At 38.8% G+C, this 20428-nt stretch overlaps 3 protein-coding genes across 9 annotated transcripts in view; 2 read left to right on the top strand and 1 right to left on the bottom strand.

The window, feature by feature from the left end:
* The window catches only part of UFSP2 (UFM1 specific peptidase 2), a 17850-nt gene extending 14909 nt beyond the window's left edge, over nucleotides 1-2941 (top strand). For all 7 annotated transcript variants that reach the window (XM_026084051.1, XM_026084044.1, XM_026084043.1 and 4 more), the window contains 2 exons: nucleotides 528-652; nucleotides 2176-2941. In XM_026084051.1, coding sequence (XP_025939836.1) covers nucleotides 528-652; nucleotides 2176-2262 — 212 coding nt within the window. In that variant the 3' untranslated portion in view covers nucleotides 2263-2941. The remainder of the gene's footprint in view (nucleotides 1-527; nucleotides 653-2175) is intronic.
* A 95-nt stretch (nucleotides 2942-3036) lies between these two features.
* ANKRD37 (ankyrin repeat domain 37) lies at nucleotides 3037-5649 on the bottom strand. Its single transcript, XM_026084054.1, has 4 exons — nucleotides 5539-5649; nucleotides 5079-5231; nucleotides 4191-4282; nucleotides 3037-3628 (listed from the first exon to the last, which is right to left on the bottom strand). Exons 1-4 carry the CDS (start codon nucleotides 5563-5565, stop codon nucleotides 3391-3393), a joined length of 510 nt encoding a protein of 169 aa, XP_025939839.1. The 5' UTR covers nucleotides 5566-5649; the 3' UTR covers nucleotides 3037-3390.
* Nucleotides 5650-6009: 360 nt separating this feature from the next.
* Nucleotides 6010-20231, top strand: LRP2BP (LRP2 binding protein). The gene is made up of 7 exons (XM_026084077.1): nucleotides 6010-6112; nucleotides 11687-11800; nucleotides 13814-13956; nucleotides 14042-14147; nucleotides 14659-14882; nucleotides 17989-18154; nucleotides 20069-20231. The coding sequence occupies exons 1-7, from the start codon at nucleotides 6074-6076 to the stop codon at nucleotides 20132-20134; spliced, it is 858 nt and encodes a 285-aa protein (XP_025939862.1). The 5' UTR covers nucleotides 6010-6073; the 3' UTR covers nucleotides 20135-20231.
* Nucleotides 20232-20428: the final 197 nt, after the last annotated feature.

Raw genomic sequence — 20428 nt, 5'->3', positions numbered from 1 at the left:
CTCCTGTTCTCCATGACCTTTCAAAGATGATGGAGAGTGGCTTAGCAAATTACTTCTTTGCTCCTAATATTCTTTGATCAAATTTAATGGAAAACAGCAGATTCTCTTATCCAAGAATTCTGATTTCTGTTCTAATTTTAGTTCTTTGACATCCAGGAAGTTTACCAGACTCATTCCTTTTCTACATYTAAGTTTCTATAAAGAAAAAGTGATCTAAACAGCTGTTTAAAATGTCCTTGACTTCATCTGGTGAAAGTGCTGAGGATTTAACTTGCCATGCTGACATGGAAGAAATTTGGAAAGTAAATTCTCTAGTTGTAGTAAGTAAAGTAAAAATAAGTAAAATTCTCTAGTTGTAGTAAGATATGTTGTTTAACAGTATGAAGAATCTTGCATAGTACAGCCTCAGAATCATTTTGATAACCAAGCTAGGGCAATCTGTTAATAGAAAGTATTGGCATACTTTTATTTGCATATTTAGCCAATCTCAGTGAAAATTCTGAGCAGTTTGTTTTCCTCCTATTTAGGTGGAGGTGTTTTGGCTCACACAATATTAGGAGTGGCTTGGAATGAGATTACAGGGCACATAAAATATTTGATTCTAGACCCACATTACACTGGAGGAGAAGATCTGCATGTTATTTTGGAAAAGGTGAGACTTCATGCATATGCATATATATATAAATATATATATTAAAATATGTATATACACACACACATGTTTTGCCATTAAATAAATACATATAGCCAAATAGGAACGGGATCAGCTTACGTAGGAGTCGGCCTTTCTTTAGCTTCTCCRTTCCTTGTAGAGGAGGAACAAGGAAAAATCTGCCTCCAGTTAGCATGCATGTATGCTGCCTATTGTTAGTTTCTGAAACTTAGTGTCTTTGGAGAAGATATATTGGGTCAGCAGCTATAAAAAATTGTTACAGTACAAAGAAATGCTCTTTTCTTTCTCCTTGTACTCAGTAATACCTACAATAAATATGTTCGATATTTTGAATGGAACAGAAAAATCTATTCAGCTTGTAAACTGCTGTTACTGTTTAGATTAAAAAAACAAGGCATTCCAATACTAGGCATTGTCAAATCAGTCTTTGAACTCAGTCTAAAGGGCAGGTATTGAGGTGTTTTGAAAATCTGGGAAAATTCTGAAGAACTAATGAGTTGTTTAATATTATTTTCATGTCTAAAGCTACTAAAAGGAGTGACCCAGCATATTACCTAACAGTAAACCTAGTGTCAGAAACTTAAAAACATGAAAGGGGATAAATACTACAGGCTTTAAGTGGTCATTTTCTTCTTTTCTGTTCTTGAAGTTGCAAATAGTAACTTTTATGTCTTTATTTGATAGCCTTGGGTTAGGACCAAGTTGAAAAGCTGTTGGAGAAGTGTTTTGGTAGCCCCATAATGGTCCAAACTTGAAATGGATACAGAAAGCAGTATGTAATTTCTAAAGAACATCTAGAACCAAAGGCTGTTACAGCTGCAAGGTGTTCAAGGACAGTCCAGGAGGATGAAACATATGCAGAACTCCTTGTTTAGTGAAATTACATTTGCTTTCTGCTTACTACTAAACAAGGGTCTGAGTTTAAGGAACACTGTCATCTGCATTTCCTAGTGGTCAGGATTAACCATCTCCTTATTTAATAGATAGGCTATCTTAAGATCCTATTCTAAGGTACTTGATTCCTGTAAAGTATTGTATGGGAGTCTATCTTCCATATGTCAGCATGCCTTGAAATTAGGTATTTTAATGCCTAACCACTAGGCATCTGCCAATGTGTGTGTTGGTTTTTAAATGTAGGCCTCTATTTTTATTATGGAATAATTTTCAATAAAAAGCATTAAATCTGAAAGCCATTGCTCATATTGATCAATAAACACGTAAGAAAAATCAGTGACTTAAAAGTGTTTGATAAAAGTAACCTCACGAATAACTTGACAGAACTTTTGAGGCCTTGAGATTCTGTAAAGTGTTTTCCATTAATGTGTTTCCAAGCATGTACAGAACTTTCTGAAAATTGTGTCACACAGTATTCTGTAGATATCTGAAAATAATTCATAAGGCTCAGATTAAAATTAGTAAGATAAAATAGAACCAATAGAAGTAGATATGAAAAACAGAATTCATAGTAGATTGTTAATTGTATCTCACTTTTTCTTGTGCAGGGTTGGTGTGGATGGAAGGGCCCAGAGTTTTGGAACAAGGATGCTTATTATAACCTGTGCCTACCACAACGACCAAAAACTATTTAAATTCTAATCTTATGCTGGAACATGCTGAATCAGAATACCAGCTGATCTAGATATAACTGTCTTGTTATTTATGTTATATACAGAAGATTTGGAAAAAGCTTTGAGTCAATCAAAACCCAGTTGAAACAGAAATGTTACTTAATTTAAAGTTACTTAAGAAATTTAAAAAAAAATGAAACCTTTACAAATAATGGAACTGCTGTGAACTGTATTTCTGTACAAATATATTTATTAAGTAACTAATAGTCTTTTCTTTTGGCTAAGATAAAAATGCCATATAAACATGAAGTTATTATGCTAAAAAGCTTTAAAATGTAAAAGTCTGAGCCTTTTATTTTATGAAATTTTCTTGTCAGAAAGATGAACTGTATTCTATCATTCAGATTCCATACAGCCAGCTGTATTGTGCAGTACAATACATGTTCAGAGACACTGTTTACTGCTTTTACTGTGGATAACAGCATTTTGGATGAGAGGGGTGAGAGAATAATCATTGTATGTACTGAAGTTTATCAGCTTTGTTTTCATATTTACACAGAAAAAAAATGTAAAAGATGAAGTTGTTATAGGCTCATTTATTTATAGCTGTGTGAATACAACTATTCTAGAGAGAGAAAAAACAGTCTTCTTTAAGAAGTAAAAATAAAGCTTTCCTCCTTCTCAGAAGGAGACAACGTAACAGCATACATCAGGCTGCTCAGTTCATAGTCCAGTCATGATTCTTCAGACTTCAAGTTCTTCTTAATTTCCTTTTGGGATTACAAACTGTTTCTTTTGTCATCTAGGTGGTAACATCTTGTATAAGCAAACAAGAATAAGTCTGTAGCTAGTGTCATCAAAACATTAGGATACAATTGTGGTCAGCTGCTTTCTTTGTGTCCTACTGCAACAGTACATCACTCAGAGTACTTAGGATTTCTTTTTTTCATGTGAGAAGAGCTTTTTCAGTGTCATTCCCTACAAATATGCTATTTTAACTGGACAACAACCTTAAATATGTAAGTGAGGACTTGCTGGCAAATATCTAAATCCGACCACTATACAACTATTGCCAAATTTATGTTCTTAAACACTAAAAGCATAAACTATTGGATTAAAAATACTCTGAACTGTAGTAAACCAGTGGTCTTACACACCATCTGATCTTCTCCTCTTCCTGCTTGTGGATCCACTAATTTCATGTTCTTGCTTCTGTGCAGCTGGATTCTCTCTCAGCAAGCCACGTTTGTCACTCAGTGTGTATCCAGACTGTCCTGTCAGTTTCATAGTTTGAGTGTGCTGCATTGTTGTGAGGAACTTGGCACATTCCAGAAAGCCGTAAGCCAGTGCAAGGTCTGCTGCTGTTTGTCCACTGTTATTGCACAAACTGAAACACAGAATTACCAGAAAGCATTAAATTAAATTGGAATACGTGTTATCAACACGCAATGATCAAGATTCTTTACTAAGGTGGCCAGTCTGGACAGAAGTACAAAAATAAGTACAAAGAATCAGCAACAAGAAGGGTTGTTAAGGAAAGCAGGGAGATCTAGTGATACTGAGGACTGGTGCTAACAGCAATAAGGAATAATTATTTTTAAAYTTGTCACAAGGTTACGACTAGCTTAGTGTATCAGGCATGAGCAAGATGAGCACAGCATTAGTCAGAATGGAAATTTAACAAGGAGAATCTATGATCAGTACAATTCTCAGCAGCTACTGTAAAAAGGTCTTTAATGTGGAACTAAACAGCATATGGTCTATATAACTGGCTTTCATGTGTATGGCAGTTCTGATACTGCTTTTATGACTGCTGCTCTCAACTGTAGTCACATTATATTTATCATCTTAGCATGCACACTTTGAACAAGAAAGAAAGAACCCTGTAAAACAAAGGTATGAATCCTTTGACAACTGATATTGAAATGATTAAAAATAGCTTAACTTACTCAATTTTGGCATCACCAGCTACAAGGAGAGCAAGACATTCCAAACTCCCAACTTTTGCTGCTTTATGAATTGGCGCTTCTCCAAGGCAATCCTAAAAATATAAAACACGAAATTTAATTTATATGTAGCAGTTATTTGAAGGAAGAACAGGATGAAGCTATCTTGTTCTCCAAGATGACTGTTTATAGAGTATTCTGGATACCAGTTTGTTACGAGTTGAAAAGACGTATAAAGGAATGTAGCTAGTAAAGCGTACTCAGTAATTGCTGTTAAATATATTTAGTATATTCTGTTACTCCATCAGACCAAAGCAGAAATACTATCTCATGCAATACTCATTGTTTAACCTTTACCTTCTAAAAGATTATTTACACCAAATACACTCTGCACACTGATTAACAGTGTCTTTCATCATTGTTCAGGGATTGCTGTGAATGACAACTTGCTGCCACAAAAATTCAAGAGATACAAGCAAATCAAAGTTTGCAACTAGGTGGGAATAATCATTATGTTTACTGGAAGCAGGGGCAAAACTGAAGAAGAAACGGAACACTAACTTGTGTAAAAGCAGAATAAAGTTCTGGTTTTGACATCCGCCAGGAACAATCATAATGCAGCATTATAACAAGTGTGAAAATTATGTTACACTTAGCAATGCAAAATAGCTAAGGCAGAACAGAGGGGTTTTGGTTAAGGAAGGGGATACATATTTTAAAGAAGGATTTCTGGTTGACATTAGAATAAAGTTACTGTAAAAAAGCAACCCCAGATACCTCATGCAATACAACTGCCTATAAAAATCCTAAAATAAAAATGTAAATAATATACATTGGACTAACTGACATGCCAGATTACAAGCAGGAGAAACAAATCTTCTGTACTTTTACCTGTTGGTTCAAATTCGCTCCCGTCTGTAGTTGCCAAAGTAGGAAAAAAGCTTCACCACCACACGCAGCCAAGTGAGCTGGAGACTGACCAAAGGCATCTGCAGGTGCGTTCACACCAGTTCCCGCCTCAAACAGATTGCTAAAACTGCCAGACTAAAACAAAATTAAAAACAAAACAAAACACAACGTTCCTACAAGTCTCAAACTTGAACATTGCATGGTAATACAAAACATCCCCCTCACAAATCACCGAACCTTTACGTTCCTTGAGAACGCCATTGTGAAAAAGGCAATCCAAGCACAACTTTTTTTTTTTAAATCCCTTAACCAGAAATACTGATTGCCATCAGCAGTGCCCAATTTGACTAGCAGAAGCTCCAGCTAAACCATGGTTTGTACAGTTCCATAGCTGAGCTTTCAGCAAGACACAAACAACTGGCCAAACTTCCCCAGATCTCACCTCTGAACTGCAGTCCAGCACCAGCATTGTCTCTCCCTTTTGCTGAGCAGGACTTTCTCCGCAGCACCGGGGCAGCCCACGCAGCGGGGTCCAGCAAGAAGCCCTGCACGCCCCCCGGCTCTGTGCGCAGCACTTTGCGCTAAATCGGATCCTGCAAGCTGTAAAAAAAGGGGAACCTCTGGCTGAAATTACCGCCCACTGCCGGGAGCCGGCTGCCGCACGTACACAAACAGGAGCACATGCGAGGAGAGCCGCCCGGCTGGCGCTGATTGGCCTCGCTGGGCGCGCTCCGGCGGCCGGCGCGGCCTGCCCCGGCTCTGGCCCGGCTCCGCCTCGCCGCGCCGCGCGCCGCCGGGAGGCGGGCGCGGGGCAGGTGGGGCGGCCATGGCGCATGGGGCGCCTAGACACGTCCCTCACACACTCGCACGCGCGCACCCGCCGTGGCTCGCGCGCCGCTGCAGCCGCAGGAGAGGAAGGAAGAAAAACAATCCTCCAGAATTGTTGCTGGCATCTTTCGCTATAGAGTGCTCAACATATGCTGYTGCACGCACGTATCCGGGAGCACGGAGCAAAGGTGAGGCCGGGAGAAGGAGTCTTTAGAAACTCTTTCTGTCAGTCATCAAGAATCACATGGTTTCAGTCGAAACCCAAGTCTTTCTAACTAACTGTGCTTTATATTAATCATTTTATTTACCTAATTTGTTGTTGCCAAGCACAGCTTTCCAGTGTGGCTCTGCCAATGTACTTTAACACTGGTTTGGAGAGATCATGTCAAAGCAGACTTGGATCTATGAAAAAAACCAGGAGCTTCACCTTGAAATTTTCCCCCCAAAAGCTGAAACTGGCATAAAGAAATCCCTGCTATCTTAAAGCACAAATTCTGCCACTAAGATCACGGAGACTGAAGAGGCATGGAGAATTGGACCATTAGTGAAATGCAAGGCTCCCTTCAGGGTATAGCTTATAGCAAGTTCGCTTCCAGTCTCACTCAGACTGGTGATAGTGATCACAGTATAGCCCCCTGTTACATCTCTGTTCAAAATACACTTACAAAAAGAGAATTTTCATTTTTCACTTCCTTGAGCACCTTGGAGAGGATCAGACATTTCATATGGGCCACGGTCACATACAAAAGTTCTACCTATACATCTATTTGTGCTGAAGGCCAGGAACAGCCACAGCCGTCCTCAAAAACAGTTGCCATCAAAAAGAGCTGCCTGAAAATTATTTCAGACAAGGTGATACTGACCTTTCATGGTGAAAACTGCTTTCTCTCAGCAGAGTTTTAATATTCAGAGTCGATTCTTGTTGGGGAAGGCAGGAGTGGCAGGGGTTAATGCCCACACTTAGAGAAACCTCGTTCCCCACCACTGACTGCTTTGAGTTTTACCAAAACAGCTCAGTAGCTTCATTTTGCCTGGGCACTATCTTTGTTCAGATCATGTTTAAAAGTATAACTGCCTGTCCTTTCCATGCTATAAAATCTAATTTGGCAGGGGATTCAGTTACAACTAATCATGCTTCACAGTTAAAAGCCTGGAGAGGAATTAAGAGCATTTTAACCGGGTCTCCATGGTATACAATTCTGTTTCCTTAGCAATATAGCATTTTCCTCTATGACACACGCCTACTTGTTTGTTATGGAAGTTACTCATAACGACTACCATCATTTAAAAAAAAAAGGAAATTGAAAGTCATTTGTTTTTTTAAAAAATAAAATTGCATGGTTTTGTAAACATATTTAGGAGAAAGAAGCTTAATAGTGTTCCTTTAGGGTATATGTAGTTCTGAAATAAATGCACAAACATTCTGATAATTACCTGTTGCTCCTCCTTTAGGAAAGTAAATATACATTGTTTAAGTGGTGGAATGTCAGTGTATACAGTATCATTTTTTAAAGGTGCAGAATTCCAGGTAAACATGCAATATATCAATTCAGTGGAAGTGTTTCAGTAAGTGACAGGTTTCATATCTCTTTTCATGCCAAAAGAAATACACCTCTATAATTACCAAATTGTTTCATTTTCCTGAACAGCTAGCCAAACAAATTAATAAACAAATTAAATCCCTACACTTCTAATTACGCATTGTTGGGGCTGAAATACCTTTGCACAGATGCCAGAAATTCAAACTTATTGTTTAAGCACCTGTAAAGACTCTTCTGAAAACATATATACCCAGAAGTAGCTTAAGACTAAATAGTCTTGGATGGCCCCAGTGTTTTGGGTTTTTTTTAAGACCTTCCCCCCCCCTTCATAGGTTTCGAGCTGAACCTCACCCAAGCAATGCCATCCTTCCAGCCTAGCCACCTGCACAAACTCTCATCCTCTAATTCTTGTTATTACTTAGTTCTTTAACTTCCTGCCACATTTTGCCCACCCCAGTAGTGCTTGCTAAACTCTTCTGCTTCTGCTACCCATACTGGTTATAAACACAGATGCAACAATTTCAAACTGTTTTGTAGGACCTAGCCCAACTGCCACTCAGCGACAAGGCTTCCAGGTCACAGTTGTTCTGGAACATGACTTGTTAAAAATYCCTGTTCACTTAGTATCTCAAACCACATATTTTGCATCGGTATCAAGAAAACAAAAGTGAAAAACTGGTTCTAATAAATGTATGTAAGCAACAGCATAAAACAAGTTGTGCTGTTGAATCTCTCACACACCGACCCCCTCAGCATCAAAAGCGGCAATGCAGTCTAGTATTAATTGCCTTTCCTGAATGTATCATTGCATTCACAGAATGGTCTGCACTTCACTCCTTAAATTAAACAATGTATAGATACTCTTAAAAAGTTTATTTTCCTGTATCTTTCTTAGGCTGTATCATTTTAAAGAAATGAATCAGGATGAGTTTTAGGAGTTTTTTGGCACTTGAAGTCATTTGGGGCTGTTGAAAAACAACGTGTGCAGCCCRCAGATTTAACCACACAAATCTGCAAGCATTCCTCCTCTATTCTGACTGCTGCCTCTGTCTCTGTTGCTATAGAGACAGATTGCATCGCCAAAAATGGAAGGATAATAATCATTTGGAAAAAAAATGGGAATGCAGCTAAAGAAGATTATTTTTAAAGCACCCTTGCCACGTTTTGATACGATATCCTTTTTTATAAGGGAGATGGCCAGAAGCTATCAACAGTAGTGGAACAAATTCTTTATGTTTCAGGAGCAATCAGCTTCAAATAGTACTTTCTCCTCAATTATCCTTACAAGTTTTGTAGTATGAATATGGTGAAAACACAATACATTAAAACAAACAGTTTCTGACCACTGGAAGCAATATAGTCCAACTTGCTGGATTTGAATTTCATGGCCTATTGCCCTTTTAACTGAATTGTATTCACAGTTTCTKTTATTTTGCATATAATCACCTTCGGCAAGTATTTTTGGCTTTTATGCTTAATTTGCAACAGGACCAGCAATTACGAGGAAAGAACTGGTGAATGTCCCATCTCTCCTATCTGGTCATGTATTTTTACATTGTTTGGAATGGGCCAACAGCTAGCAATGTTATTTTCACAGACACCCAGCCTAAGTGACAATGTCAGTCTTGTTCCCACAGGAAACTGGGCCAAAAACAAAAAAAGGGGAAATATCAAAATTACTTTCCGTGTCTTCCTTTTTCTCTGCCTTTTCAAAGGCCTCAGGACTCCAAGCCCTGGCTACAGCACGCTGCGCTTCACAGCTATCACCCGGGAGGCTGAAGTCCCTCTCAGCCGCGGTGGGGCGCTGCGGTGATTCCGAGGGGCCGGACCCCGCCGGCACGCTCGGCCCCGCAGGCCTTGGAACAACCGCCATCCGCCATCCGCCATCCGCCTCGAGGCGCGCCGCCGCCGGGAGCCTGGCGCCAGCAGGGGCCGCTGCGGAGCTCCGCGCCGCCCCCCGCCGCCCTCGGCGCGGCGGGATAATCGTTCCCCGGCAACGAGTGGCGGCGGCGGGGCGGACGCGGGGCGCCCGTGGTGGGTGCCGGGGCGCGGCGGCGGCGGCAGGCGGCTGGCGTCGAGGGGCCGCTCCCCGCGGGCCGGCATGAACCTGCAGAGCGAGCGGCTGCCTCGGGCCCGCAGCGCCGAGGGGCCAGGTACGGAGGTGCCCCGCGGGTGCCGCCTCCCCTTAGTGTGGCTGCTCGTGGTCTTCCAGCTCTTCTCTTCGGGGAGTAGTGAAGAGCTGTTTATTTTTAAACAGAGAACTACAGCCGTGCTGCTTTGTTTGCCAAAGCAGAGGAGTTGTTGGTGAAGAGAATCAAAGATGGAGATCCTATGACCTGTTTTCTAAAAGGACAGCTGTACTATGAAGAGGTTGTAGTTTACTTTTTTTAATATTGTAAAGCTGACAGTTTTCAGTACAAGTTCAGTGGAAAAAGAGACTCCTTACAAAACTGTAAGAGATGCCTGCACATGTTTTTCCCATGAAAATCACCACGTCTTCCCCCTAAATAAGTTTTTCCAACACTTTCCCCGAGCACTCAGTGGTGTCCTCCAGCTCTCCTCCCAGGTCTCCAGAGCATCGGATAAGTAAGCGGTGGCCTGTGCTGTGGCTGACTTCAGGGTGAGCTGGTTTTGCTCAGCTTACTGCCAACCAGCAGAACCAGCTGTGCTTCCTGCTGTGCCGTCGTGCCCCCCAAGCCGGAGCGCCACTTCCAGGCTTTGTTCTTTGCCCAGCTACCAGGTTTTCATGAAACCTTTTGCAGGAGCATACTGACTTTGTGTCCCTGTCCACTTTGGCTCCTTCCTCCCCACCGCTTTATATGCAGCTTCCGCAAGGACTGCTCTAACGTCATGGTAGGGCATATATATGTGAGGAGGAATCGTAAAGCAAGGCAGATAATAACTGGCCAAACAAAATTTCTGTACGGTACTTTAATTACTTGCCTCTTGAGGGTGGCACTAATTTAGATCATCACATGTATTCATGGATTTTCACAAAATTAGAGGAAACATTATATTTGAAATACTCGTGTTCTTTTCAAATGTTTGAAATTAACTGACAGATTTAAAATTTATATAAAAAGGAGAAGTTATAGAAAAGGGAGAAGAAAAAGTCTGAGAAGAGCAGATAGACCCCATTTGCAGAAGCCAAGAATTTCTTCATTAAAGCAAATCTAACAAAAAAACCCCTGTGCTTAAACTAGGGTATCTTAGTTTTATCTTGAGGGCAGAATATGTGGGGTCATTACAGAAGGGATAAATGGGGAGAGAGAGGAAGAGGAGCGAGATCTAGGAGAAGCGATAGTATGGATTTTGATATCCATTGGTATACATTGTCACTGTATATTCCTTATCACCTGTACGTATGTAGAAAGATACAAACATTGATGACAAAAAATAAACCTGTAAGATAGTGAAGGCAAATCTTTGGGTGTTGACTCAAATGAGATGTACTAAAGAGAGCAGAAGCAGTTCTTCTAACCATGCACCCTCCCTCCCTCTCTCCTGGCAGAAACAGGCTGCATTTCATGTAAAGCAGCTTCTGAATCAGTGCAGTTTACAGGCCATCAAGTTAAGGTCTGTTGAAAGTGGCACAAGTTTATTCTGAACATTTGCTTCTAATGTACTTCTGATGTCTCTGCTACTGCAGGTGGTGCCTTTGTCAGAAATGAGGGGCCGACTGCTGGGTCCATAAGCTTTTCAAACATTTGAGTTTAATGTTTGTCCATGAAAACAATCCTTAGCTGAGATGTAAAAGCAGCCTCTTACACCTTGAGGTGTAAGAGTAGCTCACCTAAATTAAGGTATGTCATACAGGACAGGGTATCTGAGTTAGACTGACAGCTCCTTACGTAACAAAGAGAGCATCTTGGGGGAGGGAAAGAAGGTTGTCAGGACATCTGTTGGCTTCAGGGATGATGTTTGTATGCTGCTATTTGTATTTAGGCATTTTATATAGAAACAATGAAACAAACCTTATTTGTAAGCCGTAAGTGCTTCCAGCCTATGAAACGTTTTTGTTGTTGTTGACTTATCCTGTCTCAGGGTAAGGACAAACACTTTCTCTTTTCTCTCACTTCTGTGGTTGCAGTCTTTCATGCTTTGTTCCTGAGGAAAATGTTCCAGTTTGAAACACTGCCAGAGGGTATATACTGGAGAGCTTAGCTGCAGTATGTACTCTTCTCCTTCTCTGTACTTCATTGTTTATCGTGGCTTTTTCAGGGGTGGTATGAAGAAGCGTTAATACAATTTGAAAAAATCAAGGATACAGATTTTCAAGCTACGTATCAGCTTGGTGTAATGCATTATGATGGACTAGGCACTAAAGAAGACCCGGTGAGTAATCTAGCTGTACATGTGCTACTTTTCTTTTAGTACTTGATAATTTCTAAGAGCTTCTTTGTAAACTTAATAATTTAATTTAAAATAAACGCGTCATTATTGATTTATGATTAGTTTCATAAGGTATAGAGATTCCTTCTGTTTGTACAAAGCATCATTAAAGAGGGAGTGCTCTAGGTTGAAAAAGTCCTCAAAACTAACTATAATAAAATAGGTTTAATATATTTGCAAAATACTTACAATAACTTGCTTTTTAAAGTATAACTTCTAAGGGTTTGATTGTACTTTGACTGCATGAAAGCTATGTAGCTTGTTTAAAAATATCTATTCATGTATCACTTTTTAATAAGCAATGTAAATAAATGAAAATGAAATTATAAAAATAGAAATCAAACAATGATCCTATTTCAAAGTGTAAAACATCCRTTACACAATGTTGTTTTTTAAAGATATTTTCTAGATTCTAAACATAGATGTGAAAGATGATTTTGCTTCTGCCAGTGTTTGGCAGCAATATTTTTAAATTGGACAACTGAGGAATTATACTTGCTTTTGAAAAAGGAAAATCCCCACTGTATTAAGTAGAGCAATAAAATAAATGTGATTGATTGCTGTGAATTTTGTGCCAGTGATACTTGCTTCAATTTCTCTTAATCTTACAACAGTGACAATGTTGGTAGCTGTCTGTCATTCATGTAATTCTCCAGTTGTTAAGTCAGTGTAGAGATTTGTCAAGAGACGTTCTTTTCATAAGCTCCCCTCTCTGGTCTTGTCATTGATATTGCCATCCCAGAAAACACAAAAAGGTCAGTTTAACCAATTCACCTGGTAAATCGTGTACTCAGCACCATCTGAACAACCAAAGGAACCCCCCCAGTTCTGCTACTGGGTTTCTGAAGATGGACCATAGCATCATCCAGGGGGCCTGACAACTTCAGTAGAGCTCTTTGATGGGGGAGGGTTGAAACAAGCAGGATCAGAGCTTAAATGTATCATTCAGAGTTATTCATAGTGGGAGGGTTTTTTTCTGTCTAATGTATTGGAACAACAAGAATTGGACACTGGTATTATAAACCCAGCCATTGAATAGTATTTCTTAATAACCTCTGGTCACCAACTAGGAACTGTTGGGCCAGCTCAGGAGTCTGAAATACATATTCTCAGTTTTAACTCTGTTTTATTGTTTGTGGTTTTAATTTATAACTAGGTATTGAGCATGAAGATGCTTTTAAGTACAATTAAAATATATATTTTTTTTCATTCAGTGCCAGATACCCTGCTTTTAGTTCTTAAATCATCTCCTCCCATATCTCTTCATCTTTTTGTTACCAATATTTTGTTTAAAAGCCATTAAAAAGGAAGTCTTATCTGACTTGCACAATTGGCCTAATACAGTTTTGCTATGAAGCTGAAATCTCTTGAGATCAAATCAAATAGAGCCTGAACTGCACGAATAACTTTATATCAATGGATGAATACAGAAGCTTTGGCTGGACCACTGAGAAGGAAAGAAAGAATAGACACAACAGTATTGTCCCTGCATGCCATGTATAACCCTGTATTTCTTGATGATGAAGTCTATTGATCAATGATGTTAATGTAACTGAAGGAAGAGCCATGTTTTTTCACAACTTCACCTGTATAGTTAGTTACTAAAATTTAATTATTTTATTGGTTTTAGCTATTGTAATAATTCCAGAAGATTTACTTGAGAATGAAAGTTCAGTTTTAGTCATATTAAATGAACAAATGTACATGAAATGTTAGACAAGTTATCAGACACAGTTCCACTTAGATGAAAATAAATATAAAAATTAAAAAAGATAAATGTGGAAAGTGTTCAGGAAAATTAGAAACACTGCACTGTCACTCTGATATTCACACATATTGTATAGAAAGGCTTAAGAGCTGAAAATTGCTCATCTCCCATAGCTTATTGGATTCTCAGGTTCTTTATTTTGTCCTTTTCCCAATCTGAATTTAATGATTAAAATCTCTCAATTTTAGGAAAAGGGAGTGGAATACATGAAGAAAATAATCARCTCTGGTTCCCCCAAAGCAAGACACTTAAAGTTTGCAGCTGCATACAATCTTGGTAGAGCTTATTATGAAGGATGTGGTGTTAAGCAGTCAACTGAAGAGGCTGAAAGGTAATCAGAGCCAATAATTTTCCTGATGAGTTTTAAATGCTGAGATGCAGTGCTACTTAAACTTCCTTTGTCTCTGTTTTCTTAGATTGTGGCTTATTGCTGCCGATGATGGGAATCCAAAAGCGAGTGTAAAGGCCCAGAGTACTTTAGGAATGCTTTATTCTATGTCAGTTCTAAAAGATGTGAAAAAGGTAAACCCACTTGTACCTTTTGAGTTTCATGAGCCCCAATTAATTTTGGATTTCACAGAAAGACTATGGTGATATATTTGATTCTGAAAACTGTTTAAGTACTGCTAGACCTTACTATTCATTTAAGCCCGTATGAGTAGATGGCTGGAAAGAATCTCAGCTAAGAGTGTCAAATAAGTCAAAATGAGAGGGGTTTTTTTAGTGGGAATATCTGGGTGCAGGATAGAGTGGACTCAAGTATTGCCAGCCTTGTTATTCTTCAGAAATCAAGCAGTTGTGGCTGACTGACAGTTCTGACAGCAAAGTTTTTAAACCTTACGGGGATTCTGCATCTTTTTCTGTATAAGCACTTCTTACAGGCTGGTTGATGTAAAAAGCTTTTGTGGAAACAGTTTGCAAGATAACCGGCTTTAAATTGGAAAGTGAAAATATACTCCCATTAAAAAGCTACGTAGGTAATGCAAAATGTTAATTGAGATACATAGAAAACAACGTTGCACCTCTTGTTTAGGCCTTTTTCTGGCACTCAGAAGCATGTYGCAATGGAAATCTGGAATCGCAAGGTGCCCTGGGTTTTATGTATCTCTATGGACAAGGTGTACCTCAAAACACTACGGCTGGTTTGGAGTGTTTGAAGAAAGCAGCAGAACGTGGAAACATCTACGCTCAAGGCCATCTTGTGGAATATTATTACAATAGAAAATTTTACTCAACAGCTGTTGCAGTAGCCAAAAGGTGAAGTTAATTTTTTTTAAATTATAATTCTTCATATTAGGCCATGTAACTTAGATGGAAATAATTATTAAGTTCATGCTCTTGTCTCTCAAGCTTAAGGGACATTTGAGATAATGAATGATCTCATCTTTAAAAAGTGAATAGCAAAGTATGGACAAAATTAAGACTAATGATTATGAGAATCTCAGTACAGTTGAAGTCTTTCTGATCCTGTGAAGCAAAATAGTTTTGAACTAGAATCCCAATTAGGTGCACAAGCTTTACCCTGCTTTTCTATTTCCTCAGCCCATCTTATCCAGGCTGTTGCCTTCCCCATCCCACTCTAAACCCCCACAAGGATTGCTTTTCCCCTCTCCCCCACTTCCATCTTAATGCAATTTCTCCCGTCTTCCACCCCATCATTTCCTTGCTCTCTGTCTCACCCTGTTTTGGGCATGTTCCTGTGTCCTTTATAGGAAGCACAGGCCTTGATGCTGGTTGGCTTCCTGCAGTAAGGACTGAGGAGCAGCTGCTGCACACAAGGCCAAGTTACTACCCTTTAATTTTGCATCAGTTGCTACCTATGGGCCTGCCATATGCATTTTTTGAAGCCTAGACCACAGAATAGGCATCTGCATGCGAGTGGTTTGCTGGGACTACGCAGCAGTGCTGGTTTGAGCCACAGTTAGGCAAGCTCCGACTGGCCTTTTTACAGGCAGTCACTCTGGGACTCAGACTACAGGCAGTTGGTAGCTTCCATACTCTGGGGTGGTTTGTGTATCGCAGAATAGTGACCTGTGCAGACTACCTGCAATATTTTAAGAAAAGAAAGAAAGGAAAAAAAAAAAGGGCTGTATCAAATCAAGGTTCTGTAGCTAGAACTAGACATGGGAGGAGAAAAAGCGATGTTGGTTCCAGTTCTGCAGTTGATAAGCAGCACGTTTCTGTTRCAACCCACCAAACCTGGCCAGCATCTGTTAAAAATTCAATCGGTCGATCAGATTTTTAATTTGCTGAAAATAAAATACAGCCAGACTACTTCTACAATCAGCAAACAATAGTGTTCATCCTTTCTGTGGTATGTTTATGATGGTGCCACTGCTTAGCAATTACAAATCATGTTACAGTTTATGATCCTGAAGAAGCTGCCACCCTCTATGTGCCAGTGCATAGCAGAGCAGCAGCTCTGGTAATTCAACAGTAGTTCAGCAATGAATATTTTTTGTATTCATTTTTGAAAAGGATTGTTTTCTCCCAGAATGTGTTGCTTTTCTTTCTCTCACACCATAAATAGAATGGCAGCTATTCAACCTCGTGTAGCTAGTCTCACTGGGACCAGGTGTCCTCCAGGCAATGTGGCATGGTAGATTATTCTGACAAGTAGACAGTGCACTTCAGCACCTGCAGTTGTGATTGACTGCAGAAAATAGCAATGAAATCCCATACTGTAGCCAGTACGACAACATCTGAAGCAAAAGTTACTGCCATGATGCTTAAACAGTTCCATTTCATTGGGATAGCAATTGGCCTTGAAGTAACAGCTGATAGCAGCTCAACCACTAAAAGTGGTTGTAAAAGTGTTATTTTCCACTAAAATTCCTTTGGCCTTCTATGTTCCTACCTCTTAAACATTTTATGTGCATTTTACAGTATATTATTGCCCGATGTTTGGAGTCCAGATTAGTTACCGATACTGATCTTTGAATACCAATTTTGTTACTCCATATAGTTCTACTTACCCAGTGCTATGGTAAAAAAAAGTCAACTTAAAGTCAACTGTACTAAACTAGAACTTTTGCCTGATTTGACTGGGTATTATTTACATCAGTAGCCTGTTATATATCCTTTTGAAAAGCAAGGCAAAACGCTCTATCAAGAAAGATAAGGGTAATAGGTTGCTGTTACTGTATTTGAATGTTTTTGTTAATGGGTCGTTGTGTTTTCTGTTGCGTTACTAGTATTTGTTAATGGGACTGAATTAGGTGGGAGTCAACACATTCAAGTGATTTAGCAGGCACTGACTCGCAGAGGATTGCTCCAGAACAATCATACATAAGGACTGATTTATAGGGAGGGAATGGCTATAAGCTGAAATGACTTAAACTTTTTCTTTTTTTCTGTCAAGTCTGCAGTGACTTGACACAGCAAACAACAAAAATGATGCAGAACAAAGCATATAATTATTGTTAGGTACCTAGAAAGGATGGGGGGGGTTTAAGACAACAGTTAGAAAAATTCCATTTCCACTTAGAAATGCTGTACTTAATATTGCAATAACAATACTAGTAATTACAGCCTGAGAGTTAAAATAATGTTCATGTGGTCTCTCTAGCTCTTCAAAGCAGTACTTAGTAATAGCCATACACGGAAAAAAGGTGATAGTAAGCCAACAGATGCATGCAGAAAATAATCGAGCTGAAACATTCTTAATTATATTCAAATAATCCTTCATTAGCAGGGAAGTTTTTAAGATTACTGAATCAGAAGTCTAATGTTTCAGCATTGAGTTTTGCTTTTAAGTTTGATGCAAAAATGCTTTTTTTAAAAATACACCATTGTTGAGTGAAAGCCAAGTCAAGAAAACTTGGTAATTCCCTTTGGAGAATTCTGCAAAGCCTTTTCATAAGTGGATCTTATAACCTGAGGCTCTAAAGTATGCCCAAGATTTTCAGATTACTGTGATCTGCCAATATCCTATTAAGAACTTGGAGTGTTATATATGAAACAAAAGCTTTGCCTTTCTTCTACATAAATATGTGTGTATGTATATATATGTATATAAGCACACATTTTAATAGAAACAATTAGTGTGAAAAATGCTGTCCTTTGTAACTAGTACAAATGTAGTGAAAATGACTGCAAAAGCTACATATTTGATACTTAAATATTGTGATATTAAATAATATTAATTTAAAATCCAATATTGAAGAATCCTGTACAGCCTGCTAACTGGTTTATTGGTTTATTTTGGATAACTGTATTTTCCTTGGGAAAGTATAAATTCTTACTATTCACATATTATTCATGTAAATTCCATATCACTTGACAGTATCTCCATTTATATAGTTGACTTAAACTGATGTTTGAAATACTGATTTCTAACCTAATGCTGTAAATTCTACAACAGGATTCCAGAAAATGTTAACATTGATATGGTAGCAAAGATAACTGATTGTCTGCCTGTGTATGTAGCCAAAGGGGTTGCTTTGGCTGCTTTCTACTTTGCTAGATGTCTGCAGCTTGGCCTAGGCATACAACAAGATGAAGCTGCTGCTAAAAAATACTATTCTAGGGTAAGCTGGGAAAGCCTTACAAGCTAATTTATATCTTACAAGATTGCATAATGCCTTAGATTTGAGTCTTTAAATTTTTTGTATGGTTACATTAAAGGCTTGTACATTAATCATATTAAAAAATCTATGCAAAGATATAGAGAAAAAAGAATATCCAAAATGACTAAAAATAGTCTTGAAGGACACTGTTTGCCCATTTGCTTAAGCAAACAATGCATTTGGCCAAACCAGAAACGTTCCACGGTAATTATGACAGCAAAGAGCTTGGTAACTTTCAAGATAATTTAACTAAGTAACATGGATGATAGTTATCCCTGATTGCTTTGCTGTTTATGATTCTCTCAAATTGAAATGGAAACTTGAAGCCATCATTACCCCCCCAGCAATAAATCTCACTTCAGGTCAGAATACATATGTTTTATTCTGACAACTACAGCCTTCTTTAATGATGCTTAAATTGATCATAACTTTTTCTCACTTATGTTTACATTTGCACTGATAGCTGGGGAGCTACTGCTACTGATATACAGGGAACAAAAATAGGTCACTCTTTTAAAGCACTGAAGTAAGATTTGTTGCTTGAGGAAAAAGATCAATAATGGCTTCTAGAAGATGAATCTGCTGAATACTATTAGTGATGCCTAAAGGTATAGCCAAGGTGAGATGCTAATGCTAACAGAAGGGAGTACAGCAAGACAGGATTCATGCTTCTAAGATGCTCTATGATCTCTGTTTGCATGTAGAGATCAATTGTTTCTGTAAATAGATTACTTCAGTGTCCAGCTTGGTGAAATCCAAATAAATGGAGACCTATACAAAGGATAAATTATCAGCTAACAACTTTTGTGGCTTCTCACTTGGGGAAAGCACTGATATAAAGAGGCCTAGCAGAGCAGGTGATCCTCTAGATGAATACATATATTTTAACACTTTTCACAGCAGGAAAATTAAAACATTTATGAAGGATAGGAAGAGGAGGTCAGGGAAKGAAGGAATATAAACTGGTATTTTATGACCACCGGAGCCAGCAGTCCTAGTCCAGGCCTTAAGGCATGGAAGAGGTGCATCAGGACTGCATTGCTGCATGGCTTCCACGTGACCACATTCCTTTCCCTGTTTTCTTCTGCCTAGCCTAAAATAACCACCACTACCAAAAGTTAATTACAACTTTCAGGCACCATTCACTGGCAGGAGATTCAAAACATACCTAGGAATGTCCTTAACTTCTTACTGTGAAAAGAGATGATAGACTGGACAATGTCTTTTCAGCTGACGCTCACCAACAATAGAGAAAGGACAGACCAAATACGCAAGGCAACTACCTGAAGCAGTAACTTCAGAACAAGTGTAAGACAAGAGTTGTGGGGATGTTCATTTTCTTTTGATTTTTGTTCTTGGAAAATAACTTCATCATTAATTGCATAATTCCACCCATTTAAAATGAGAATGTTTGCTTTTTTTAAATAACTGCTCACATGCAGTTTGGGCTTACCCTTCTCAGCCCCACTCAGCTTTGACAGAGGCAAGGAAGGGAAGACAGGTGTCCCAGAGGGTCCTGGAATAGATGGGAGGGAATGAAACTGAGCCCATCCCTAAAGCAGAGTCCTCTTTCTGACTGTGGTGCCAGCACATACCTATACCAACAAACAGTGACAGTATTAAAAAATAAAAACAAAGCCTAACACTACTAGAGTGTGCTCATTTTAAGTAGTACACCTACTGAATTTTGCTTATGTGGCATCAGAAACAGGGATTCAAAGCTGAATATAGTAAGTCTGTAATATTTTAACAAGTTGATTATTTCAGATAACATCAACAAAATTTACAGATTAAAAGACCTTGTTAGTGTTGCACTGACAACATAATTTTGTATTTTAGCTATAAACTAGAACTCACTGTTCTTTGTTTTCAAAGGCATGCCTTCTGGATCCTGATGTTGCTTCTGACCTTGAACTGAAAGCTAATCTTGGGAGAATTTAGTGTTTCCTTTAGTTATGGCTGGTATATAAACATGTTTCCTACAATAAGCCATCTTTAATCTTCAGCAGTTATAGACTGATCATCATTTACTGCTTGGTTTTCCACCTCCTATAAACTATTACTTAAAACAATTTGGTGGTATTTTATTTTTAAAAAGGCAAAAAGCTCACAGTCTCACTTTAACTCAGATGTAGCAAAGGCAGACTTTTTAAAATAGTATTGAAGACTTCAGGTATATTAAGGACACTTTACCGCAACAGAGCCCCTGTGTTTTCTTAATGAAACACTGCTTTA

Source organism: Apteryx rowi, unplaced genomic scaffold, assembly GCF_003343035.1.
Source record: "Apteryx rowi isolate R43461 unplaced genomic scaffold, aptRow1 scaffold_625, whole genome shotgun sequence".
NCBI classification, from domain to species: domain Eukaryota; kingdom Metazoa; phylum Chordata; class Aves; order Apterygiformes; family Apterygidae; genus Apteryx; species Apteryx rowi.
The sequence above is the reverse complement of the archived record's forward strand: the minus strand, read 5'-3'. Positions and strand labels throughout refer to the sequence as shown.

Coding starts and splice junctions, on each gene's coding strand:
- ANKRD37 (XM_026084054.1), bottom strand. CDS start 5,565: ATGCTGGTGCTGGACTGCAGTTCAGAG. Junction 4,283..5,078: donor GAGCGAATTTGAACCAACAG/GTAAAAGTACAG, acceptor TTATATTTTTAG/GATTGCCTTGGAGAAGCGCC. Junction 3,629..4,190: donor GCTGGTGATGCCAAAATTGA/GTAAGTTAAGCT, acceptor TCTGTGTTTCAG/TTTGTGCAATAACAGTGGAC.